This window comes from Phallusia mammillata, chromosome 3 (genome assembly GCF_965637545.1).
Source record: "Phallusia mammillata chromosome 3, kaPhaMamm4.hap1.1, whole genome shotgun sequence".
NCBI classification, from domain to species: Eukaryota; Metazoa; Chordata; class Ascidiacea; order Phlebobranchia; family Ascidiidae; genus Phallusia; species Phallusia mammillata.
Window position 1 is genome coordinate 22,410,022 of NC_137254.1, and position 25,636 is coordinate 22,435,657.

Sequence of the window (25,636 nt, forward strand, 5' to 3'; positions counted from 1 at the left end):
ATGTACGTTTTGTCTTAGGACTCTAACTGGTAAAAGTTGGGAATAATCGTAAGAACTGTTAATTGTTTTGGATATCAGTGAAGTTTACATCTCACCAAGCCTTCTATTTTGGATTTAGTAAATTTTAATACAACATTAAAATAGGTAAGTTGGGTGACAATTTCATGTTTGTGCATTAAAATATTTCCTTGAATAAGTTTATTTATGGAGTTTCTTTGTCAAATCGTGATGCCAAGAAGCTTAACTAATCATGAACTGCCTAAACAATGGTCACTTTTGGCTTTCTTATCTTTTTGCTTTCTTCTTTAATTAAGATTTCTATTGTTAACCACTATCAACGGCTATTCTTCATCTTTCTGTCTTTTGAGTCGTGTTTTCTTGCTTATCGGTTGCATAGCAACATCAGGATGGCATCTGATGACGAGCAACTGCAGCAGCAGGTAATACTCGCACCGCTTCGTGTGTTGGCGAACTTATTTTCACTTTAACCAAAACGTGTTTTCTCTTTTATGTTACTTGGTTGTTACTACTTTTTGTTACTTTGCAACGTTTTTCGGTCTAGTAAACCAAACATAACCAATGTAAAGTTTGGGGTATTTTAGATATTAATTGAAAAATGTGTGACAAAAAAAAGTTACACCGCCCAACTTGACAAAAAACACATTTTGGCGACAAGGCACAAGCTAGGCTATTATCCAGCTAAAATTATGTAATTGTGTGGAAAAATCATTTGCGAAGGCAAAACTCGATTCCAAGCCCAAAAAAGAAAAGCATGGGAAGAAGAAAAAATATCTTGTGAAAAAGAAGAAAGGCCAATCGGATGAGCAGAGTGCCCAACACGCTAAGAAAAAAGTTTTAGCGAAAATTCCGTCAGCATCAAAATTGGAGGTTATTTCGACAAAAACCGCTCCAGAACAGACACCTCACACAAAATGGGAAACACACCAAGTTGATGGTGATTTACCACCACAAGAAACCGAAAGCAATGATATTGACCAATACAATTCCTATGTTGACAACGGTGGCTATGAGACATACTTCTTGGAAGATGATCAGAGTCTAGGCGATGACGTCACCTATCAGGTTACGACGTCATCAACCAGATGCTTGTCAAACGTCATCGCCCTGTCACAGTCGCGGTCGTTTCATGTCTGATTGTCATTTCGCTTGGCGCCGTTGACAATCTTTCGTCACGTATTGCGTAAAAAGGTTATGACGAACCAGGTTACTGCAAGTTGCTTGACTTGTCCGAATGACCCGGCGCGCCTGACCCATATTCATCCAGACATAAAAAAGCTTGATCGCGATTCGTCCCCGGGAATGTCTTGGGTTCGAACCTCGTGAAAAAAAATCAAAAAGTTTGGCTGCAGTCATAAACATCGGCATATATCCACACACGAACACATAAAATCGTCAATCTTTCATCATTAAAGTGTTTGGATTTAATGGTTTGTTATAGCACAGCGAAAAATGCAAGCCAATATTTACGTTTAAAACATATGAAGTTTCGATATTTACTGTTATCGTCTAGTGAATAAAACCAACAGAAGGAATGTAACTTGATAACGCACAACATATGGCTTGTATTTTCGTGCTAAGGACCATGCATGAATTGCATTACCATTTATTACAAGTACAGTTACACAATTTTGAATATTAAAGGTATCATATCACTCAACATGTTCTTTTACAGGTTGTCGACGACATGTCGCAGGACAAGTGGAAGGGAAAACCAACCGCTTATATGACACCGCAGATGATGCATGCCTTGAAAATGTCGCAAGTTCAAAGCCAGGTATATAAACATTATTCCAGTTAGTTTTTCCTTACGTTTAAGCTTAATCATTAAGCCCGGAATTTTTCACTACACAAAACAGGCCTTTTTGTTAATAAATTAGTGCCTAAGCAAAAAATAAAATAAAAACGCTTATCAAACCGCAGTATTCTGTAACCTGAGAACCTTTAGGGGAGGTGTCACTTTTTGCCGAATAGTAACTTATCAGTTCACAAAAATGTGTTTTAACAAAATATGGGGCTGGAGTCTTAAGCAAAGCCCCAAATGTGGTAAAAATTGTAAAGTCAATTGGTAATTTCCGCTTATAAACCTATGTTTGCTGACAAATAGCACAAATACAAGAAACAGTACAACGAAGAAGTAAAGGGTAAGAGCTTTAAGGCAGCTGGCGTGTCTTTGAATGCACAGAGGGTGAAACAAAACACAGGCATACAAAGTCTGGTACGTAGAGTTGGATCTTGACCTCGCACCAAGATGCGTACCAGTATCTAAACAATTGTGAACATTGTAGATAAAATACCATGAGAGTTTTGAAAAAGCGAAAGGCTTGGGTTACACTCAAGTGGCCGACACCCCCCAATATGATCGGTATAGAAAACAAAAGGAACTAAGTGACGTAAGTAGGTAAATGTCGTCACTGACCTCTCCCTTTCTCCTGTTCTCTTCCAGCCAAACCTCTTTTTCTTATTCTTTCCTTACACTAAAATCACATCTTTTCAAAAAATTTCATGCTTTCGCTGTCCCGTTTCCGGTAACGTTTCTTTCTTATTTTCGATATCTCTTTCATTTGCTATTTCCATTTCTTTCTTTTTTTCTACCATCAAAGGTTGACTATCAACGTGCTATGAAAGACATTAAAGGCAAATATAACCTTGATGCTTGTTTGCCTCTTCTGCCGGAGGTGGAAAACGCAAAACGCGTTTCAAAAAATACCAGCAAGGTTGGTTTTTACATGAAAGCTTGCATCGTTTGTGCCCAAAAATTGGTTTACTTGGAACGTGTTTTCCTATATCTCAAGCCTCGCTATTTTATCCGCCTTGTTTGTGTGACTTTTGCATGCTGGATTGAAGGTTTGGTTTTATCATTTTTCAGTTTATTGCACAATCAATTTTCTTTGTTTTTAAACATGTTTTTTAACCCTTTGTGCTTTATATGCGTTAGGATCGACAGTAACCATCATCTATTCTTTACTTTATAAGCTGAAGGGATGGTTTACTTGTTTGGCTAAAATTTTGTTGCTTGCGCTGATTTGTTTGATTATTTGTTTCGTTTTTATTGCGTTTTATCGCATTTTTCTTTGTGCTTGCTTTCATCTTTTCCATTGTGTTGCTATTCATCTTGGTTCATGCATCTTGGTTTTAACCTGCATCCAGATTCAGGTAAGATCTTATAGAAACTGTCGTAGCTGAGCAAAAATAATTACATATTGTAATGCGAATTTTACAAAGCTGTTTCAAAATGCCTTTTCATTAGCCGACAATGTAAAATAACAGTATGTCGAAAGAGTTCAATAAAGCATGTGTTATAAGCAATAATCATTACACTCCTACTTGTTTACAAAGAAACATATTTCTTACGTCAGTTTTTGTCGTGTTAAGGGCATTCTATTGACTTATACTTTTATACAGAACGAGTACCGAAAAGGTTTGGAAGACGTTAAAGAGAGATTTACAGGCTTTCAACGACTCCGAGCATCTGATTATTTGGACGTTCAACGAAGTTTGAAAGCTGCTGAACTGTCCGACGTAAGTGAACAGATTTTCCCAACTGTGCAAACACAAAAGTCACAAACAAAGTCCGTGTATAGTGTCCCTAAGTTTTAAAATGACTTTAAAGACACGATAAACGGCAAAGGCACGTTGAAAGTTAACGCTTAATATACAACCCACTGACTGCATATTTTGTCTATCCCACGGGATAAAGGCAAAGAAAATTCGTGGCCTGCTTTTGGTTTTCAAGCGAACATATTTGAGAAATTGAAATTGTATTTTCATGACTTTATTGGTGTGTACTTCATATTCGTATCTTTTTAATCGTGATTTTTGTGCTTACTTTGCAGAGTCGTTACAAGGAGGATTGGGAGTACGATAAAGGCATTGTGTGTTTTCCTGCAACCTTAACACCGGGTTACGATACTCTGGTTTCTGCGCAACGAAACGCAAGCGACGTAAGTTGTAGTTTTTTTCAATGCAGCCAGCTAGAAATCTGTCTGTCCCCACGAAAGCTGTCTCAAGCTTAACCATTAAACTGCTGGATGAGCAATACTTGGTTATATATTATGCCTGGCAGCAATAGCCTATTTCTGTCTTAAGCTTATTGCAATTATTGCGTAACTTGTTTAAATAGACACAATAAAAATAAACGGAAAACATACAGGAACAGTACAATTAAAGTATACTTAACAATGATAGTAAACAGACAAATCGACGACCTGTGTTGTCAAACTGAAACATACATGGACAAGTCCAAGACAACAAGTTTGAATTAAGAAGAAACGTAATATCTACAAGTGTTTTATGAGCCAAACAAGTGTTTTATTTTAAATTGTATAAACTGGATAGTCTGATCTGATTCTTTCTTTAAAAAAAACAGAACGCGTACAAGGAAGGTTTGGAAAGCACATTGGAAAATGTTCACTTTGACCCGACCAAGACCGACCTGTACAAATGCATTCAGGACAATCTCAAGTATATTAGCAGTGTAAGTTAAACATATTTCTTGACAAAAATTGAAGTTGATAACCAAAGGTACTCAACCTACCAACAGCTTTTTCCACTTACCCTACCTACATTTAACGTATGTGTTTTGTTTGTTATCGTCTATAACAGGGGTGTGCAACTTGTTACTGTGGGGCCAAATGCAATTGGCAAAATTAGATCGCGGGCCGTACCTGTGTATAACACAAGGTGATTTTACTTTTTTGGTCGCATAAAAAATAGCACCGGGCGCATTAATCTCCTCAAAAATATATGATAGTTGGACTCGTTTGCCAGTACATTTGAAATCCAACCGTCTCTGCGGACCGCATAACGTTTATTGAAAGGCCGCATTTGACCCGCGGGCCGCAGGTTGCACACCCCTGGTCTTTAATATGAAACCGTTTTTCGATCGTTATCACTGTTCCAATGTGATTATGAACATATTTGTTATTTCATAACAGAATGAATACAAGGCAGATTATGAAAAGCATAAGGCGAAATACACTCCAGTGGCGGTCACTTCGCAAATGTTGCTTGACCGATCACTTCGAAACATCAGAAGTTGGGTTTGTACACCTCATACTTGCTTAGGTTGTGATTCATGCTTTTAAACTCAATTTCCATGCTCTTTAGAACTCCTACACCGCTTACGCCCGAAAACTGTGGGAACATTATCACCTTGTGGTTCCAGTTCCACTTATTGCACAAGCAATTGAGGTAAAACGACATTTTTGGCGTCTGTTTGCTACAGCATTGGCTACAAACAACCAGTCGTGTTTTTTTTCGTAGACTGCCAAAATGACTTCTGACAAATGGTACAAAGCCGACTACAAAAAAGAATGCATTGGAAAATCGGGCCCAGCCAACATCATTAACTACCCGGAGTTACAACAAGCCCGCAAGGCCGCTGGATTTGCCAGCAAGGTATTGTAACCTATTTCGTTTTCTTTTTTTGATTGTTAGAGCGGAATTCGCCCAAATTTGTGTAAGCTATGTGTGGATCTAAAAAGCACCTTACCTAATAACAAAAATTTTATCAGAGTAGCATAGCCATCTTATGACTCAAAGGTTTCCACAAAACTATAGTCAAATTTCACTACTGATGACCATAGTTCTGTCAAGGCGTTTGGATGTTTGTCAGTTAAGCTACGCAATAGTTTCTATTGATAGAAATGTGTCTGTGTATTTGTTTCTGATTTGACGTTTGTATGTAAACTTCGCAAATAGTGCGTGGCCAGGGTAACGTTAAAAGTATACTCAACTTTACCCCTAAAACTCTCAAACACTGCTGATTGTTATTGCAGGTGGAATATAGAAAGGATGCTGACAAAGCAAAGAGTCATTATACGATGCCTCTTGATGCTCCCGATTTCATCAGAGCGAAGAGCGCTGCCGAAAAAAGCGACGTAAGTTTTCAAATCAACAAAGTAACTCTTCAGCGCAGGTTAGAGCACCTGGCGTAATTGGTAGTTGTCGCAAAGAAATTGTCAGGTGTTGTAATGAACAAAACTACCTTACCGTTAATTGCGACAAGGCTAGGTCTCTTTAGTACCACATACAGCTTTATCAATTGGTGCAATCACAGCTACGAAACGTGTGGGATTTAAAAGTAATACACGACATTCAATCTCTCTTCTCTTTCTAAATGTCGATTAAGGGTCCTAAAACCACTGCCAATTAGTCAATCAAACGACAGCTAATAATCAAGTCTTTGCTTAATACCATATAGCGTCTAATTTTTCTTTTTTTAGATCCTGTACAAGAAGCAGAAGGCTCATACCATCGCTAACTTCCAGGGTTATCAAAAGCTGGACCCAAGTCACCATCCTGTTGTACAGAATGCTGAAAAGGCCAGTCAGCTACAATCTCACGTAAGTAAAACTCTTTTAATTGGTCTCTTTAGACCAGTGGTTTTTGTTCTATCGCTGCGTACCACTTAAACTCTATTTGAATGGACGTATCAAGAGATAGGTCTGAAACCATCAGGGTTAGCAATTCTAAACCAATGTCGAAGACAAGAGTATCGCCATAAAAGGCTGAACAGTTGGGTCAGTTGAGTTGCAATTCCTGACCACCTGAAAAGCTCATGCGCACTTCTACTGGTAGGCGCACCATAAACTGAGAACCACTGATTTAGGCAAATAATAAACATTTAAACAGTAAACGCGTTTTGCTTGCTAATAGTTCAAAGTCACGAAAAAAGCTGTTGCAATGGACAGAAATTAGGAAATAGTATTCTTCGGACTGTTTTGCAGAAAAACTACACTGAAGATTGGGATTATGATAAACAGATGATATATTTTCCTGCTCATATTACCCCTGGTTACGAATCTAGCGCTGAAGTCAAGAAAGTGCAAAGTGACGTAAGTATCATATTTTTGTAAATATTTAGTCTTCAAATTTTTTTTTAAATGTTTAGTCTTCAAATGTAAATTCGTCCTTTGTTAGCAGTCTGATATAAATTCAGTTTAGTAAGAATTAAGTTTATTTTCTTTTAGGCCCAGTATAAGAAGGATCATGAGCAAAACAAGGCCAAAAATACTTTCGACGTCACTGGCACTCAGAGATATGAAGAAATGAAAGCAACACACAGCGCCACCTCTGATGTAATACTTTAAGTCGAACTGTATTTAGTTTTATCATATGTGTCTTGTTTTTACTTTGATCGACTCTTCAAGTATGAACAATTTTTCCACAACCAATATTGTATACCATGTTAGCCACATCTGTTTGGGACATTTCTGATTGAAAATATTTGATTCTATTTCAGGTCAAATACAAGGAAGGTTTTCGAAAGAATCAGGGAACTGCCATGCAGATTCCTGAAACTGAAGAGATGGCTCGATCCAAAGAACTGTATCCTGTTCTAAGCAAACAAGCTTATTCAGAGAAATCCAAGGAGGCACATAAGAATGTCAATGTCGGACCAGGTAATAAAAGCATTGTTAATCATTCCACAAAAACCTATCTAAGTGTTTTATTCAAATGTGTAATGTAAGGAAGTTTGATCCAAATTCTAGTGTGTACGTTTCAACAGTCTATTCAAGATTTGGTCAACGTTTGTTTCTGATTTTGCTTTGGTCTTTAGACAGCAATCGACAGTAGAAACTTTGATACGTAACTTTTTAAAACGGATCATTCTGTGTTTAAAATCGTACTTTCTTTCCAGATATTCAGGAAATAGCACACGCAGTTGACACCCAGAAACAGGCGTCAACCAACCAATATAAGATGGACTATAAACAGAACATGGTCGGTAAACCACCAGCTGACCCTACATCAGCCTACCCAGAACATACCCTGCACAAGAAAATGACTCAGCTTACCAGCAAGGTAGCGTTATGCTCATGAAACTTTGGAACATTTTTACACTGAATACTTACCTATCCACACCAGCAAAACGCACTTGTTTTAAATTTTCTGATTTGTGTCTTTTTTGGCCTTTTTTCGCAGGTTTGTGCACAAGCACGCTTTCGATAATGGGTTTATGTTTGAATAACTATACTCTATAGCAGGGGTCCGCAAATACTTTTTGACGCGACCCTAAAAAAATTGCTCTAAATTCTCGCGACCCAAGCATTTAGTTAGCATGTAAGTTTGTGGAAAATACTAAACAACTAAATGAGAACCGCATGCTTGCACAGATGCGCTTAATTTATTACATTGTTACATAGACTGTATGTAACAGTTACATAGTCATATGTAACAATGTAAAAGCTAATTAAAAGGTTGGAAAAGCCGAAGTTCATTAATGCCGTAGATGCGATACTTATATTCATGGGAAATTTAAAATATTTCGCGACCCAGACTAGAAGGTCTCGCGACCCAAATTTGGGTCGCGACCCACTATTTGCGGACCCCTGCTCTATAGTAGTTACCCATTGGTGTTATACTTGATATTGTCATCTACATGCAATAGTTTTATTTTATTGTACACAAAACGTGAAGGAATAACTTGCTATGTAAAAATCATTTGCATATAATATCTTGATCACTAAGGCTTAAAACAAGAAGTTCGGGAGGTTGAACTTGACTCATTTCCATTTCCTCTGCGATCAAATTAGTTTTGAGGTTAAATTTTTATTCCTGTTCTTTTGTAGCCCGAGTACACCAAGGATTCAGAAAAGTTGCTTCACCGACACCAGCTTCCTGTAGATGCTCCTGAGTTTGTCCGTGCTAAGCAGGTTGCTCTACAAGCCAGTGATGTAAGTTAAAATATGTGTCGCACTGCATTTTCCATTTAATATTACACAAATTAAATCAGCTCCAACTTTTGTTCTGTGAAATTTATTATATAATAGACAATAGTAGATTCTATTTGAATAAGGAAGTAAACAAGTCAGAAATTTTTTAATGGTTTATTATACTGTTGATGTTGAACTTCGTTCTATATATATGTGCTTTAATTTGCAAGTTAAAGTGTGAAGTATAAATTGTAGGTTTTACTCGAATAAACCGAGCTAAAGTAAACGGTAATTAATGTAATCAAAACCCATACAATTTACTGTTTTTACACAGTTTTTGTCGTATATTTTAGATCGAATACAAGAAGCAGAAACAGGAGACAGTGGATCAATATCGTGGTTATCAGACTTTGGACACACAAGATCACCCAGTTGTACAGCGCGCTGCCCAAGCTGCCCAACTTGCTTCTGAGGTACGTTTTAGTTATTTATCTCCCCATCTTTAACTCGTTATACTCATTTGAAAATAAATCGTTGCAGAAAGCGTACAAAGAGGATTGGGAGTACGACAAACAAATGATCTATTTCCCTGCTCACATCACCCCTGGCTACGAGTCCAGTGCTGACGTCAAAAAAGTTCAGAGTGACGTAAGTAACTGTATTTGTCTATTGCCTGATGGTTATAGGACAGGCGTGTTGTTTTAGAGCGAGGTTGTTACCAATCTGGTATTTGCTGAACCAATGAGAGTCTATTGTGTTGGATGGTTTGAAGGGGAGTTTTGTAATCATTTTTAGTGACCTAGTCAAAACAGCTGCAGTTAAATTTTAATTGGGAGCCCGCGAACTCAATACATCAACATTTTACAGAAAAGGTGTTCTTTTTTACAAATACAAGTCAAGGATTACTGCCTTGGAGCTTTAAAATCTAAAAAAAAACGCCATTTGAACATATTAAAACCAGACTTGGCTGAAAGTTGAGATAAATGTAGTACATTATTCGATCAAGCCGGGTTTATTTAGTTGATAGAGCGCCAGCCCCAGCTATCCTGCTGTCGTGGGTTCGAATACCACCGCAGGCGAGAATTTTCTAGATTATACTTTGCCATGTGGAAATGTTTGAATGACCGCCAGTAAGTCTGGGGTGCTTTAAGTGTTTAAATTCTAATCACCTACTGATAAAATTGACTGTTTTTTTCCAGGTCAGCTACAAGAAAGCATTCGAGAAAACCAAAGCACGCAATGAGTTTAAACCAACGGACACAGAGCGCTACAAAGAGATGAAGCAAATGGACAATGTTGCATCTGATGTAAGACTTTATTTGTGGAATTAATTATTAGCAAAACTTTTCTATACGTTGCGACATCTATTTTAGCTTATAGCAGCATGTTTGGGATAAATTCCATAATGCCTGATGACAAAATTTGAATGTACGTTTAAATATACCTAAATCATTACATGTGAAACGAGTTAGTTTTTGTTTTTTGGTCAGAAACAGTATATCACTATAACTTATCTATCGTAAAATGCTTAAATATCTGCAACATCAATCAGTGACTCTGTCAAAATTGTAGCAATATATTTTGTCTTCATTTATTAATTATAACTTTAGATCAAATAATGAATTTCCTGTCGTTTTTTATCGATTCACATGTAACCCCCTTTTTCGTCTCCAGGTTAAGTACAAGGAGGAATACGAGAAAAACAAGGGCAAGGGATCAAGTATTTTGGAGACGCACGAGATGGTGCTGTCGAAAGAATTGCGACCCGTGCAAAGCAAGAAGTTGTATACGGAACAGTCGAAGGAGATGCATAAGAACGTCAACGTTAACAAGGGTAACCATCGTCGGTGTTTTTGATGCTCGTAGTTCGGCCAAGCAGTTGCACAAACTGATCCGAGCATTAAAATTACATGTTCATGGCCTGCTAACATACGAAACCGGTGACGTTAGGGATCTTGGAAAGCTAAAAAACTAGGGTTGTATTTGGAATTTATGTGACGTCACAATGAACCGAGCATTAACATGTAATGCTGAGTATTCAACCAAAATATGAAATTTGCAGTTTTGGCCTATCCCTAGTACTTGCAATGGTATTCGAACACAGGCGTAAGAATACTTAACAGCGAGGGCAAAATATAGTTTTGTTTAGTTCTTTTTTTGTAAAGGTGAGATAAAATTTCGACCCTAAAACCGTTTCGATTGAAATGTTCACCTGGCTTAATCTGTATGTAATTAGATGGCCAGGAGATCGCTCTTGCTGTTTCATCTCAACAACTTGCTTCACCTGGTCCTTACCGCAAGGAATATAAGCAGAAGATGGTCGGTAAAGGACCCACAGATCCAGCAGTGGCTTACCCAGAGCATGATCTTCATAGAAAGGCGTCTAACCTTGCTAGCAACGTAAGTTGTGTTATAAGTTATGACATAATGTGTATAGTTTATCATATTATGTACACGCTCAAGACCTGTTTGAAAAGTCGTCCATAACAAAAACTTTAAAAAAAAGTTTAAAGAAAAGGAGAAAGATAAAATCACTTTTTTACCTAATAAAGCACGAGGTCTTTCGTAAATCAAGTAAAGTAAAAAGAAAACGTAAAATACTTTAACCTCAAGTCACAAAGAAGACTGTTATGCAGCATTAATACATCTTCTTTTCACAAGGCTGACTATCAGAAGGAAGCTGCAAAAAACATGGCTCGCCATCAACTGCCAGTTGATGCTCCTGAGTTTATTCGAGCCAAGGAGGCAGCGAAAAATGCTAGTGACGTAAGTTAACATAAACAAGTTAAAATTTTACGCAACTAACGTACTGTACACAATTTTTTATTAACTTAAAGTTTATTTCTGAGTTGTTGTTGAGTTTCTTTAACGTTGCAGTTTTTGAAACAAACATTTGTTTGATCAAAAAGTGTATCTTGTTTACAGCTTGAATACCAGAAGCAAAGGAATGAAGTGATTGCCAACTACAGAGGTTTCCAAACTATGGACAGCTCCGAACATCCCATCGTTCAACACGGGATTAAGGCAGCTGAATTGGCATCAAACGTTAGTGAACAGTTTGCATATCTTTTATACTGTTACCTACCCATTATCATTGCATTTGCATTAACACAGACAGTAACGGTAAAGTGGTGAATCAAACAAATTTAAATAAATGCACTGTCTATTTCAAAAAGGTGTATATATGTTTTACTCAAAGACTAATAAATACCGGAATAAATAACAACTGATTGACTAATTTTGAAGCACCGGGCTACCGTTCTTGTACTGAATGTTGTTCAATTGAAAAATGGTTGTTAATAATTCAAACGTCTATTTTGTGTTTGTTTTAACCTTTTCGCTTAATTAAACAAAAATACCCACTGAAGGTTGTCTAAACCAGTGGTCGGCAACCGCCGGTCCGCGGCCCGGTACCGGTCCGCGACGAGTTGGTTACCGGGCCGTATAATTTTCAGGTTAAATGCTACAAAACATTTTGCCCATGTATCCCGGGGTTGATAAACTAATTTAACGTTTTTATCTCTAAATATTTGTAGTTTTTTTTGAAGACCGGTCCGCGATAAAATTTCACCTTCTAAAGCGGTCCGCAGTGCAAAAAAGGTTGCCTATACCCCTTGTCTAAACAAGTCGAAATACGCCCCAGACATACGCATTTCGAGTATTTTGTACGTAAAGAAATCGCTTTCAATTTTTATTATGCTGCTAGGTTTTGCGTTTTAATCCACCGTTATTGTGTTATGTACAGACGCTATATACTGAGGACTGGGATTATGACAAACAAATGATTTACTTTCCTGCTCATATTACACCCGGATACGAATCAAACGCTGACGTCAAGAAAGTTCAAAGTGATGTAAGTAATTTTGAAGTGGTTACTATGGGTGATGCAATAAAGTTTGTACAACACGAAACTTTTCCGGATAGGTTTCGTACAAAAAAGACTTCGAAAGTAGTAAAGCGAACAACCAATTTCGACCGACCGACACCGAACATTACAAGGATATGAAGAAAAATGAATCAACCTCGTCTGATGTAAGTCCCATTATAATGTTTTGTCAAAACTTTATTTTTTAACTTGCAAGGGTTTTTTTTCTCCAAAACTTCCTCATTTCTCACGCACTGGTTTTTTTGTATGTTTTTTTTTAAAATCCAACTGCCAAATCGGGTTTGTGAAGTCTCTGATCAAAAACGGTCTAATCTAATGAAAACATGTGAATAAATAGAAGTAAGGTTTACTCTTCTGACGTGTCGCTTGTTTATTAGCAGCGTTTTAATAACAATAGGCGAATTTTAGTTTTTAATTACCTCATGTTGTTTTATCTTTTTCTAAATGTTAACAGGTTTTTGTATTTGCAAGTTTGAATTCTAAAGTTTTATTCAAAGACTATTAATCATTGCGGTTCAATCCAAGATCTACAATAACAGCATTTTGGTTCGTTTAAATTGATCTAGGTCAAGTATAAGGAGGAGTACGAAAAGAACAAGGGAAAAGGTTCAAATGTTGCCGAGACGCACGAGATGACTTTGTCCAAAGAACTTCGTCCTGTGCAAAGCAACAAACTTTACACAGAACAATCGAAGGCAATGCGCAAAAATGTTAATGTCGGTTCAGGTAAACCCAAGACCCTCTGAAAACATTTTGTTTGTTGAAACAAAAGCTTGTTTAGCGGGCGGTAAATGAAAAAAAGTGGGACAGTTGTAAACTAAATACGAAATGCTTGCTCTTCTAACGGTTATCAAAGATTACGTAATGCGAAATTATAACGAACTGTTTTTTGAAAGTAATTCTGTTGTGTGTGTTTTTGTGTGTTATGTGAAAAAAAAGCGTAGAAAAAAATTTTTTTTTTAAAAGACGTGACCAAACTTCTTGATTTTGTACTGGTATAGCCGTATAGACAAATGATTTCGATTTGCAGATATCCAAGAAATCACCCACGCGGTGTCAGCACAGAAGCTGTCTTCTGACCAACCTTACACTGCCGACTACAAACAGCAGATGGTTGGCAAGGGAAGAAGCGACCCAGCAAACGCTTACCCCGAAGTGAAACATCACCGCGATGTTCACAAGTTTGTCAGCCCGGTAAAACTCTTTTGTAACACTTACTGTTGGTTAGAAATGGGCAAAACTACAATTGTTTTGTGTGAACTTTCTCGTAACACTGCTAGCAAGCATACTCGGAATGATGTGTTGAAAATTAGATTGATTACAAATTACTTAAAAGAAAGTCCGCTTGGGTTGTCATTAAAACTATAGTTTGAAAGCTTTAAGAAACACATATCTTAGTATTTGAATACTGGTTTAATCAGGTTGGTCGTTTCCACCAATACCTTTATCAGTCCTGGCTTAAAAACAAAGTAGTAGCAGTAAATGTTCTAAGTTTCCAGGTTAATGTTGATATCATTTAGTTCGAATTAACACAAATAATAAATATCCGTTTTATCTTCATGTAAAACACGTTTTTTTGCCCCACGCAAGCCTAATTTGTTGTAGCTTCTTTGTTAGAAATCTGTTGCCCATCACATGACATAACATATTCTTTGCGGCAAAAAAACTAAAAAACTGTAATGGGTTTCTACATAAATAAACTGCAATAAAATTACATCTTGTAAACAACTGACCAATGTTAATTTTTCAGGCTGAATACCAAAAGGAAGCAGAAAAGATGATGCACCATCATAATCTGCCACTCGACTATCCAGAGTTTGTTCGAGCTAAAACAGCGGCTAAAAATGCCAGTGATGTAAGTACTTCAGATTCGACCAAATTCGCTGCTAAGTTATCACGAAATCAGCGGAAAATGTATATTTGTTGAAGTTGTAACAAAATATTGTGGCATATTATTTTGGTTTTTGCACTTTAGATTGAGTACCAGAAGCAGAAACAAGAAACTGTTGACAAGTACAAGGGCTTTCAAACCATGGACAGCACTGAACATCCTATTGTACAACGTGGAATTCAAGTAGCAGAACTTCAGTCCAACGTAAGTGGAAAACATGCCCATGCAATTTAATTCTCTTGAATAAAATTTTGTAAACCAAAGCAAACAAAAAATAAAAATAAATATAAAAAATTAATTGAAATAAAATTTAGTGACTAAATTAAAATTTTATTTTTACTAAATTTTAGTCCAATGAAAATAAACAAGAATTTTTTTGTGTTGTGAAATCATTTGTAGGCTTTGTACAAGGAAGATTGGGAGTACGACAAACAAAACATCTACTTTCCTGCTCACATCACCCCTGGTTACGAAGCAAATGCTGACGTCAAGAAAGTCCAAAGTGACGTAAGCACCACTGTTGCTAACGAATCAACTTAAAAAAGCATCATGCTTAAACTATTTGGTTTTTATTTCTTGCAGGTTACATATAAGCAACAGTTTGAACAAAACAAGGACAAGAATCGGTTTGATGTCACCGACACTGATCGCTACAAGTCCATGAAAGATGCGGAAAAAACTTCATCCGATGTGAGTATAAGTTCTTGACTTTCTTTCTTTGGAAGCTGTATATAAAATCTTGTTTAATATGCTTCAAACCGAGGCAACAATTAAAATCCATTTCAAATTTTTAGGTAAAATACAAAGAAGATTACGAGAAAAACAAGGGTGTAGGACTTTTGCCGCTCGCTGAGTCAAACGAGATGACGCTTTCCAAAGAACTTCGTCCAGTCCTGAGTAAAAAGATGTACACGGAAAAATCAAAGGAAATGCAACAGACGGTCAATGTCGGATCAGGTATTAAAAAAATATTTAGAAATGCTCTGAGATCACATTGTCGGTCTCGTTTTATAAGCCTACAGTGAAAGCATATTTCTTAATGCTTGAAATTCTCTTAAAAATATGGGGTAAAACTAGCACATTAAGCATGAAAGTAGGTTTTGGAATAGCTGATGTAATTGTTGTTTTGTAGCAATGAACAAAAAAGAACAATACTGTTTTCTAGTACTGGCGTAAAAATGTATCCAGTATTTAAGACAAAATTTACAAACAATTCAACAAAGTTATGGTGTTGCTTGTTTTCCCTAAACTGACTACAATTGTGTAAAGGTTTTAAAATGTATTTTAATAGTTTCTTGTATTGCAACAGCGACTTAGTATTTACGTTCTATTTTTGTCTTAAAGACATTCAAGAAATCCAGCATGCGTTGGGCGCACAGAAGGTGGCGTCTGATAAAACATATAAGCAGGAATATAAGACTAAAATAGTTGGAAAGGGGCCAGTGGATCCAGCCAAGTCTTATCCCGAGTATGACAGACTTCGCGAAGTGAATAAAATCATTAGTGTGGTAAGTTAGTTGGGGTCATTTGTGTAACCAACGTCGCGCAACCTTAAACTATTGCAGGAAATAAATGGTTTGTGCTGTTTCGTAGCCGGAGTATCACAAAGAAGCCGAAAAGATTATGCACCACCACAATCTTCCCCTTGACTATCCCGAGTTTGTGAGGGCAAAGGTCACCGCTAAAAACGCCAGTGACGTAAGTTTTCTATTGTGAAGATCCTGATAAAACTATATTGCTACCAAACTGGCGATCCGCTACGACAATGCTGTGCGTCATACGAGGCCGGCAGCAGTGCTTGTGATGCGACATACGGCGGGCTTTCCAATTAACCCCCCCCCCCCCCCCCCGTACATGGCCCTGCTGTGTGGCTCCGTTGGTAGAGCACCATTCCCCGAAAAGGCTTTTGTCGTGGGTTCGAATCCCACCACATACTAGATTTTTGAACCTGCTCCTCGCTATATGGGAACACTTGGAAGACCACCTTGATTCGTAGCAATTGCCTAGACGTGTTGTACTATAATATTTCCTATATAAATCCTATATTATGTCGCTTTTTAGAGGGAATACCAGAAGCAACGCAAGGAGGTGATTGATACTTACAAAGGATTCCAAAATATGGACAGCAAAGATCATCCCATTGTCCAACACGGAATCAAAGCAGCTGAACTAGTTTCCAATGTAAGTTTCAATACAAAACTATGTACAGGTTAGGATATAGGAATAGCATTCCAGAGTTAACATATACTGTACTTTGTAACAAAAATTTCATAACAAAACACTTTACAGTTTAAGACATAGCTTCCCAGGGGAAAACATATGCCGTACTTTAATATTGGCCCTATACCTTGTAGGTCACATCGGGGTGACGTCATTTGACGTACTTGACGTATTTTGACGTAAACATACTTTGTTTTTAGGCTTTGTACAAGGAAGATTGGGAGTACGACAAACAAATGATTTACTTTCCTGCTCATATTACACCTGGTTACGAGTCGGCCGCTGACGTCAAAAAGGTTCAAAGTGACGTAAGTGCACCAGAATGGGTGAAAATGCATCGTGCAAGCGAATATGCTCACCAATGTTTTTTGCAGGTCACTTACAAAGGAGATTTCGAGAAAAACAAGGACAAGAACAACTTTAAGTTAACCGACACCGAGCACTACAAGGCAATGAAGGAAACTGATAAAACTTCTTCTGATGTAAGATTTGTTGAAAAACAAACTTAAGTTGCGGTTCGGCAATGGGTTAATTGTATGAAGCTCACTAAAATAACCCCTTTCAGGAAATAATTCTGAGGTGATAAATCAAAGGCCAGGACAGTGAATTTGGCCCAGCAGAAAATATTTTGCAAAAATGTCCTGGCCCACTATATTAATAATATTTCAAGGTTTCCTTATCTTAAGATTTTTTGACAGACTTCGGTACTGTTTTAAGGTGATTTATTTATTTCAAACTACCACTTTCCGAGGCCACAAAACAAGAGTAATATTAAAATTACGATGCAAACACTTTCGCCTTTGCTATGTAAATAAACAAGCTACAAAGTCATCTTGGGAAAATTATCTTATTCTTCAAGTTTATGGTGTTGCTTCGTTTAGGTGAAATTATGTTTTCTTTAATGTACGAAGCTGTGCTGTTAGCAGAGTAAATCACACAATAAATGAAAAAAATTGCTAGGGTAATGTCTGCATACGTACATGTTCGAGGACGATTTTCTATTTTGTCTGTTTCGCCTTATAATATAAGGACAAACGTTACATGTGACACTACACAGGTTAAGTACAAGGAGGAATACGAGAAAAACAAGGGAACTGGATTTTCGCAACTTGCCGAAACTCACGAGATGGTGCTGTCCAAAGATCTTCGTCCTGTTGTAAGCAAGAAGCTTTACGAGGAAAAGTCCAAGGAGATGCACAAAAATGTGACAGTTGGACAAGGTAAACAGATTGAGCTTTATTGTTTCGCATGGCTATGGTGTAATCCTCAATCTGGCCATATAAATGTAAATATGAACTTCTTTAGATTATCTGCTTTAAAATCGTTTTTGATTAACAGATGTTCAGGAAATTGCCCATGCACTCTCGACTCAGAAATTGTCTTCTGGTCAAAACTACAAGGCCGATTATGAAAAGAACATGGTTGGCAAAGGACCAGCAGATGCTGCGAAGTCTTATCCTGAATACGATCATCTTCGCCAAGTCAGCAAACAATCCAGTGCGGTAAGCTAAATACCTTTTTCATGTGTTAATGAAAATTACTTAACATACGTTTAGTTTGAACGAACATGGATTAATTTTTTTGTCAAATGCAATCTCTTATCTCATTTTTTCTGTTTTTATTCAGGCTGAATATCACAAAGATGCTGAAAAGATTATGCATCATCACAACCTACCTTTGGACTATCCGGAGTTCGTTAGAGCGAAGATTACAGCTAAAAACGCCAGTGACGTAAGTGTACATTTAAAATTTTCGTACATTGCTTCATTAAACTTTGTCTACAATAGATATCCTGTGGATTTCTGTAGACTTTGAGCGTTTTGCAAAATTAAGCGCTGAGGACTTTATCGTAAATAATCAATAGATCAATTTGAGAAGAAACGATAATTTTTGTTTTTCATTTTCCATAAAAGTAATGCAAAATAATAAAAGGTTGAAAACAATTGGTGTTCTTGTGTTTCTTTTTAGACTGAATATAGAAAGCAGCGCAAAGAGGTGATTGATACTTACAAAGGATTTCAAAATATGGACAGCAAAGACCATCCCATTGTCCAACACGGGATCAAAGCTGCAGAACTGATCTCGAATGTAAGCAAAAACATTATCTCAAACGTTATATTTGAACAACGCATTTTACCTCAGTTTTTGATATTGGAGTGAAAGTTGTAAAACACTTTATTGTAAACAGGCACTGTATAAAGAAGATTGGGAGTACGACAAACAAATGATTTACTTCCCAGCTCATATTACACCCGGTTACGAAGCAAATGCTGACGTCAAGAAAGTCCAGAGTGACGTAAGTGCTTTTGAAAATGGCAGTCTCTCCACAAGTGAAGAGTACAATCCAATTTAAAGTTATCCTTTTTAGGTGATATACAAAGAAAACTACGAGAAAACTAAAGACAAGAATCACTTCTTGATGACTGAAACAGATCGGTACAAGGCCATGAAAGAGAGCGACAAATCAGCCTCTGAAGTAAGTAACATTTTTTGTTCATTTATTTCTAGTTAGTTTTCAAACAATTTTATGTGATTTTGGCAAAAAGCATTTTCTGAAAAGCTTTATTTATTTTTGCTGGAAAATTTAGGTCAAGTACAGGGAGGACTATGAGAAGGAAAAAGAGAACGGCAAAGGAATGCAGGTTGCTGAAACACACGAGATGGTGCTTGCTAAAGAACTGAAGCCAGTCCAGAGCAAGAAGATGTACGAAGAAGGGTCAAAAAAATTGCTCCCGAAGGTTCAAGTAGGATCAGGTAAGAAAACGGAAAATAGTTGGAAAATTGAAATAACTTGAACTGGTCTAGGGTTCACGTTCTGTCGAACTTAATTTGCTGTTAGAGGTTTTAAGCCATTCAAAAAGTTTTGTCAAAAATCTGTCTCTTTTGTTTGATTTTGAACTTGCCACATCATTTTTATAGAGTCGAGGCTTGTAGTTTAAACTTCGATTCACCCAGCTCGTTGCTTGGTGGATAAAAACTATAAAGAACCTTATGTCTATTGATTCCAGTTCACAAAAACATTACGTAATTCGTTCTTGTATGTTATCGCCTTTACGACATTGTCAGTATCTGTAAGCAATTAGCATGACACGTTTTCAGTTGAGCTAAAACATTTTATTGCGTAGTGACGTTACTTCTTTGCACATGAATCGTTGTGCCTGTTGAGTACATCCCAACATTGTTTCCACTTGCAGATATTCAGGAAATTACGCGAGCCGTGTCATCACAAAAACTCGCATCAGATCGTACTTATCATTCCGAGTACGAGAAGGAAATGGTGGGAAAAGCGCCACAAGATTTGGCGAAATCCTACCCAGAATATGATAGACTGCGTGATGTGTCCAAACTCACCAGCAAGGTTGGAAATGCGATATTCACAAATGGATAATAGTTATAGCATTCAACCATTGCATCGTTTTTGAATACTAATTGATGATCTTATTCATGATATTTCCTTAACTGATATTAAATGATGTGGTAGTTTGAATTTGAGCTTCTTGTTGTATTATGCTGGTTTTCAGCATCGTCCAGCAATGGGTTGTCAAGAATATTTTTAGTGGCCTACAGAGCTGCTTTAACTTAGTATTTTATTATCAAATAAGCTGTTATAATCGCTCATGACCGTTTATCTGTACATATTTTCAAAGTTTGACTGCATGCAATCAGCCCAAAACCACTAATTTTGACCAAATATTCAGGTTGTGGCAAAAGTTTTTGGGAACCACTGCACTTTCTAAATAAATGCACAAAATACATATAAATCTTTGGTGGTTTTAGGCTTTGTATCAGAAAGATGCGGAGAAAATTATGCATCACCACAACCTGCCGCTTGACTATCCCGAATTCGTTCGCGCAAAAGAATCCGCCAAGAACGCCAGTGACGTGAGTAACATTATGAATATAAAGTAACAAAGGTCAATAGAAACTGTATCTGTTCTAAGCTTTTATATTGTTTTTTTTTTGGAAATGGTTGTCCATGTTTTTGTAGAAGTAAATAGTTTTAGGTTAAGTATTTATTTTGTGTTTAATTTAATTTTTATTATTAGATTGAATATCAAAAGCAGCGCAAGGAAACTATCGATAAATATCGTGGATTCCAAACAATGGACAGCAAAGACCATCCCATTGTTCAACACGGAATTAAGGCTGCCGATCTCATATCCGATGTGAGTTAATTGTAAAGTTTATTTAAATTCTAAACATTGAATACCCAAAGACATGTAAATACAATTGATGTATATCGTACGCCAACTTTGTTGTACATACTTTACATACTATGCTAAAATTTTGTTATTTTCAAAGAAGTTGTTTACGTAACTCATAGCTAAAGTTTGAACTACGTTTGTGCTTGGCGTCTTGCAGAGACTTTACAAGGAAGATTGGGAATATGAGAAGAATCTTATCTTTTACCCAGTCCATGTAACACCTGGTTACGAGCAGGCTTTGGAAGCAAGCAAGTTCCAAAGCATGGTAAAACTGTCTACACGTTTTATCTTTCTAATAAACCACAAACAAGCTTAAGCACATATTTCTTTAGGCTGCATACAAGAAGGATGCTGAGAAATCGAAGATGAAAAATAACTTCCGTGTGACTGATACGGAACAATATCAAGCTGCACAAAACCTTCTTAATCTTGTGTCAGAGGTAAAATGTCCAGATGGTTGTATTTGTAAGTCCCAGTCACATAATGCTTTTCAATGACAGTGCAGCTACAGCCAGGTTCACCTGTGCTTTCTGCTACTTCGCGCTCATAACGCTTAAACTTTACGTAACTTTGTCCTGCTTGATTGTGGTAGTGGAGGGGTCGGCAACCTTTTTCGCTCAGATACAGTAAAGTGTGTATTATGTTTCCAGATGTACACCGTGTGAGCCATGTACTTTTACTTTAAATAAAACGAATTTTTAAAATCTTGACCAACAAAAAAACATTGTGTTAAGAAATGATGTTAAGATTTGTCTAAGAGCGACACGCAGTTATCAGAAAAACTACATCTGACTTACAAGTCATGGGTTTCCTACCCCCGTTCTGGGGTATTTGTCTTGAAATGTTTCTTTCACTAAGCGAAACAAACTCTACACGATTATTTTATTTGCGATACAATATAATTTTATCTGAATTTATTAGAACAAATACTCTGCCGAATACATGGAAAACCGTGGCAAGGCTTTACATTCGATAGCTGAGACCCCTGAGATGGCAATCTCCAAATCAGTTGCACCGTTGCTAAGCGACAAGACATACACGGACAAGGCGAAGAGCATTATGCAGAAGTACAATCTGGACTCCTGTAAGTCTTTCCTTGACTTCAATCCTCTTTTATTATAAATTGATTTTATTGTCCGAAAAAAGTTTAATTTAGGTCACCATATTTCAATGTATTAAAGAATTATTAAAACCTTTACGTATTTTGCTAAAATATTTTTTTTTGCTTAAACCGTGATTTGTAAAGTGTATTTGGTGGAAGTTTAAATGTATTCTATTGTGTGGTTTTCAGCAACACAAAGCATTGCCCATGCGCTTGGAACACAGAAGTCATTCTCTCCACATGGCTACATGGTCGATTTTAAGAAAAATATCATAGGAAAAGCCCCTTCGGATTTGGTTAATTCGTACCCAGAATATGCCGTGGCACGAAACGTGACAAAAATGACAAGCAAGGTACAAATAAAGCTACACAAATGCTTATTTCCTAACATTACAAGATTTCAAAAATTGTTTGCATGTTTGCCCATTGTCAGTTTTAGAAATATTATTTTCTCCCCCAGTCCCTATGTTTACAAATTAATTTCGAAAAATTGTTGCAAAAATTTAATTAATTAATAATATAACATTTTAACATTTCTACAAAATTTTATAACATTTCTATAAGTGTAATCCTAGAGAACCTCTAACGAAGTTGAATAATTGATTTTTCACTTTTGAAAGAATGCCAACATTTATTTAACTCAAGGATTGTTTAATTTGCTACCGCTTTAACTCTCTGACCGACACCTTTGCATAAATGATTCAGGTTTTAACATTTCCATTTGCAGTCTGGATACGGAAAAGAAGCTGACAAGATAATGCACACTCACAATCTCCCACTTGACTATCCGGAATTCGTCAGAGCAAAACAAAACGCTAAGAATGCAAGCGACGTAAGTTACATGTGTATATGGTTAATTGAACAGGGTACCACAGTACGCTGCAGACAGTGTGTTCATTGCTTTTAACCTATATTGTCTGAATACTGAGGGGGGCTCTAACATCTTGGACGAGAACCACTGTTTTAACCCCTTTCACAAAAAATCTACACTTTACTTCTTTTTAGGTTAAGGTATCAAAATCAACCAATTCTATGACTGTCACTTTTATTTGTACCCACATGGATATTTTTCAATTCTTATGATAAAGTTTTTTTATTTTTAGGCGGAGTACCAGAAGCAACGAGCTGAGGTGATCAACCAATACCGTGGATTCCAAACCATGGACAGCAAAGAGCATCCAATTGTACAACAAGGAATTAAGGCTGCTGAACTTGTTTCAAATGTAAGATTATTTTATGCCAATTATGTGATTTTATGGAAGAAGTAAGGCTAGGGCTGTGATAAATAGTAAATTTCTCCAAACCGTTTTTCGTGCTTTTACCATTAGCCCTTTCACAATCTCTACCTTAAAGCTTATCAAGACCGAATGTCCGTCTGGGTACATTCTAAAAACAACTATTACCCAAAAATTTCACATTTAACAAAACAATACAGTTACCAGTTAGTACGTTTTCTGAATAGTTTGCTTCATAATTATTTCTCAACGGGGTAATCTTTGATAAAACGAAAAATTATATTTTCTTTCAGGCACTGTACAAGGAAGATTGGGAGTACGACAAACAAATGATTTACTTCCCAGCTCATATTACACCCGGTTACGAATCAGCAATGCAGGCTAGCAAAGTTCAAAGTGATGTAAGTGTCTTTAATTATAAAAACATTGTTCTTTTTTGACTATTTTTGCTGCTTTAGGCCATCTACAAAAAAGGACACAACGAAAACAAAGCTGCAAACAACTTCAAAGTTACCGACACCGATCAATATAAAACAACTAAAGAGCTTGGTGACCTACTTTCAGATGTAAGTTAGACTTACTGTGGAACAAACTTGATCAGTTGCTGTTTTTTTTTAAGTGTATACTGACTGTCAACCATTGTAAGCCTTATCTGTTTCGGGTTTTGGTCGATTTCGGGCTTGAGCTTAAATAACAGACATAAGTCGTCCCTAACTTGGCCTCATTTGTGCCGCTACAATTTTCCGGCCTCAATCTGGCTTTTTTTTATGTAAAAAATCAGGTTCTGACCTGGTTTAGGACTTATACTTTTGTTTCTGGCCTCAATTCCAGGTTTTCCATTGCCTTGTGTTTAAACGTTTGTTCTTACATTGGTAGAACCTGATTAGAGACATTCTTTTGTAGAAAAAGTACAAAGAAGCTTATGAAGCTGAGAAGGGAACAAACCGAACTCAGGTAAAAGAAACTCCTGAAATGAGAATTTCGAAGTCAATTGCTCCACTTCTTAGTAACAAGCTGTATGGCGATGACGCCCGTCGTAAGATGAAGGAATACAACTTGGATACTTGTAAGTTTGTTAGTTTGGACTTTCTAAATACCCGAAATCTTTTTGTGTTACAAGCAAAACGTTTCTGTTACCGTTACGATTTCTTTGCTAATCATGCTCATGCTGACATGAATTGAGGTTACTCATATAATAATACAAATCCACAGACCGGGATATTCTATGTATATTAGATTAAGCTTCAAACTAACGTAAAGTTAAGTCTGTATATTTTAAGTTGTTTGTTAAGATTTCGCATTAACATTACAGAAATGGTACATGCAATCGTTATGTATATATTTATAAACTACATTATTCATCGTACCTTCTAGCGATGCAGGCAATCTCTCAGGCATTAGCTGTACAGAAGGTTGCGTCTACCAGCAAATATGTGGACCACTTTAAAAAGGAAATGGTGGGCAAGGCACCGGCTGATATCGCAAAATCTTACCCCGAATATGATCACGCTAGAAAAGTTTCCAAATACACAAGCAAGGTAACATTGTACATTGCAATAGCTTGTTATGTATTTTAATTTGTGCTAGTGTTGCAACTTTCGTGAGATTACGTTATACGAAGTTTCTGTCTTACAAAGGTTAGTGGTATTTTTGTAATTGTTTTTTTTTTTTTTTGCTTTTCAGGCTTTGTATTGGAAGGATGCCGAGAAACTCATGCACACCCATAACTTGCCATTAGATTATCCAGAGTTTGTTCGCGCCAAACAGAACGCCAAGAATGCCAGCGATGTGAGTTAAAGCACATAAGAGTCATAAAGCTGACAAAATGAAATCTTTACAATACCTGTTAAAATTGTCTTTAAATATATTGTATTCTGAACTAAAAGGTCCTCAGCCAAACCAATCTCTTTTTGCCCCTAAGTTTTTGACGTTGTAGATTTGCCTTTATTTGAAGTAAATGATTACAATGTCAGTTAAAAGTGTCTTTAAGTGTAATATATTTTGAGCTTAAACAGTTCGTCAGCCAATCCAATATCTTTTTGCTCGTTATTTCAGTGTTAAAATTTTTGAAGTTGTAGATTTGGCTTCATTTGAAGTAAATGATTACAATCCCGGTAAAAGTGTCTTTAAGGGTATGGTATTTTGAACCTAAACAGCCCGTCAGCCAAACCATTTGCCCCATATACATTGTAATGTTAAAGTACTCGAAGTCGTCAATTTGTTTGCTTGAAGTATTTGCGGTAAATGTTGCCTCTTTACAAAACTGCTTTCTACTTTGCCTTTAGGCCGAGTACCAGAAGCAACGCAAAGAAGTGATTACAAACTACAGAGGCTTCCAGACCATGGACAGTAGAGACCATCCCGTGGTACAACACGGCATCAGAGTCGCTGATCTTATTTCCGACGTAAGTGGCGTCAA

The 25,636-nt window shown here is 36.8% G+C and overlaps 1 protein-coding gene across 4 annotated transcripts in view; it reads left to right on the plus strand.

Annotated features, from left to right (window-relative positions):
* The window catches only part of LOC145220531 (uncharacterized), a 64,787-nt gene continuing 39,151 nt past the window's right edge, over positions 1-25,636 (plus strand). For 2 of the 4 annotated variants that reach the window (XM_080087742.1, XM_080087744.1), the window contains exons 1-60: positions 1-144; positions 315-440; positions 1,694-1,795; positions 2,622-2,735; positions 3,424-3,540; positions 3,855-3,962; positions 4,388-4,495; positions 4,956-5,060; positions 5,128-5,211; positions 5,284-5,418; positions 5,799-5,900; positions 6,246-6,365; positions 6,750-6,857; positions 6,993-7,100; positions 7,265-7,424; positions 7,664-7,827; positions 8,595-8,699; positions 9,032-9,151; positions 9,219-9,326; positions 9,878-9,985; positions 10,353-10,512; positions 10,915-11,078; positions 11,340-11,444; positions 11,604-11,723; positions 12,424-12,531; positions 12,603-12,710; positions 13,131-13,290; positions 13,595-13,758; positions 14,315-14,419; positions 14,540-14,659; positions 14,855-14,962; positions 15,038-15,145; positions 15,250-15,412; positions 15,800-15,963; positions 16,049-16,153; positions 16,517-16,636; positions 16,876-16,983; positions 17,050-17,157; positions 17,733-17,895; positions 18,014-18,177; positions 18,302-18,406; positions 18,644-18,763; positions 18,864-18,971; positions 19,044-19,151; positions 19,264-19,429; positions 19,870-20,033; positions 20,453-20,557; positions 20,722-20,841; positions 21,038-21,145; positions 21,213-21,320; positions 21,802-21,964; positions 22,172-22,335; positions 22,710-22,814; positions 23,086-23,205; positions 23,511-23,618; positions 23,676-23,783; positions 24,121-24,283; positions 24,592-24,755; positions 24,901-25,005; positions 25,503-25,622. In XM_080087742.1, coding sequence (XP_079943868.1) covers positions 408-440; positions 1,694-1,795; positions 2,622-2,735; positions 3,424-3,540; positions 3,855-3,962; positions 4,388-4,495; positions 4,956-5,060; positions 5,128-5,211; positions 5,284-5,418; positions 5,799-5,900; positions 6,246-6,365; positions 6,750-6,857; positions 6,993-7,100; positions 7,265-7,424; positions 7,664-7,827; positions 8,595-8,699; positions 9,032-9,151; positions 9,219-9,326; positions 9,878-9,985; positions 10,353-10,512; positions 10,915-11,078; positions 11,340-11,444; positions 11,604-11,723; positions 12,424-12,531; positions 12,603-12,710; positions 13,131-13,290; positions 13,595-13,758; positions 14,315-14,419; positions 14,540-14,659; positions 14,855-14,962; positions 15,038-15,145; positions 15,250-15,412; positions 15,800-15,963; positions 16,049-16,153; positions 16,517-16,636; positions 16,876-16,983; positions 17,050-17,157; positions 17,733-17,895; positions 18,014-18,177; positions 18,302-18,406; positions 18,644-18,763; positions 18,864-18,971; positions 19,044-19,151; positions 19,264-19,429; positions 19,870-20,033; positions 20,453-20,557; positions 20,722-20,841; positions 21,038-21,145; positions 21,213-21,320; positions 21,802-21,964; positions 22,172-22,335; positions 22,710-22,814; positions 23,086-23,205; positions 23,511-23,618; positions 23,676-23,783; positions 24,121-24,283; positions 24,592-24,755; positions 24,901-25,005; positions 25,503-25,622 — 7,266 coding nt within the window. In that variant the 5' untranslated portion in view covers positions 1-144; positions 315-407. The remainder of the gene's footprint in view (positions 145-314; positions 441-1,693; positions 1,796-2,621; positions 2,736-3,423; positions 3,541-3,854; positions 3,963-4,387; positions 4,496-4,955; positions 5,061-5,127; positions 5,212-5,283; positions 5,419-5,798; positions 5,901-6,245; positions 6,366-6,749; positions 6,858-6,992; positions 7,101-7,264; positions 7,425-7,663; positions 7,828-8,594; positions 8,700-9,031; positions 9,152-9,218; positions 9,327-9,877; positions 9,986-10,352; positions 10,513-10,914; positions 11,079-11,339; positions 11,445-11,603; positions 11,724-12,423; positions 12,532-12,602; positions 12,711-13,130; positions 13,291-13,594; positions 13,759-14,314; positions 14,420-14,539; positions 14,660-14,854; positions 14,963-15,037; positions 15,146-15,249; positions 15,413-15,799; positions 15,964-16,048; positions 16,154-16,516; positions 16,637-16,875; positions 16,984-17,049; positions 17,158-17,732; positions 17,896-18,013; positions 18,178-18,301; positions 18,407-18,643; positions 18,764-18,863; positions 18,972-19,043; positions 19,152-19,263; positions 19,430-19,869; positions 20,034-20,452; positions 20,558-20,721; positions 20,842-21,037; positions 21,146-21,212; positions 21,321-21,801; positions 21,965-22,171; positions 22,336-22,709; positions 22,815-23,085; positions 23,206-23,510; positions 23,619-23,675; positions 23,784-24,120; positions 24,284-24,591; positions 24,756-24,900; positions 25,006-25,502; positions 25,623-25,636) is intronic. The other 2 variants (XM_080087743.1, XM_080087745.1) reach the window with 2 other exon arrangements.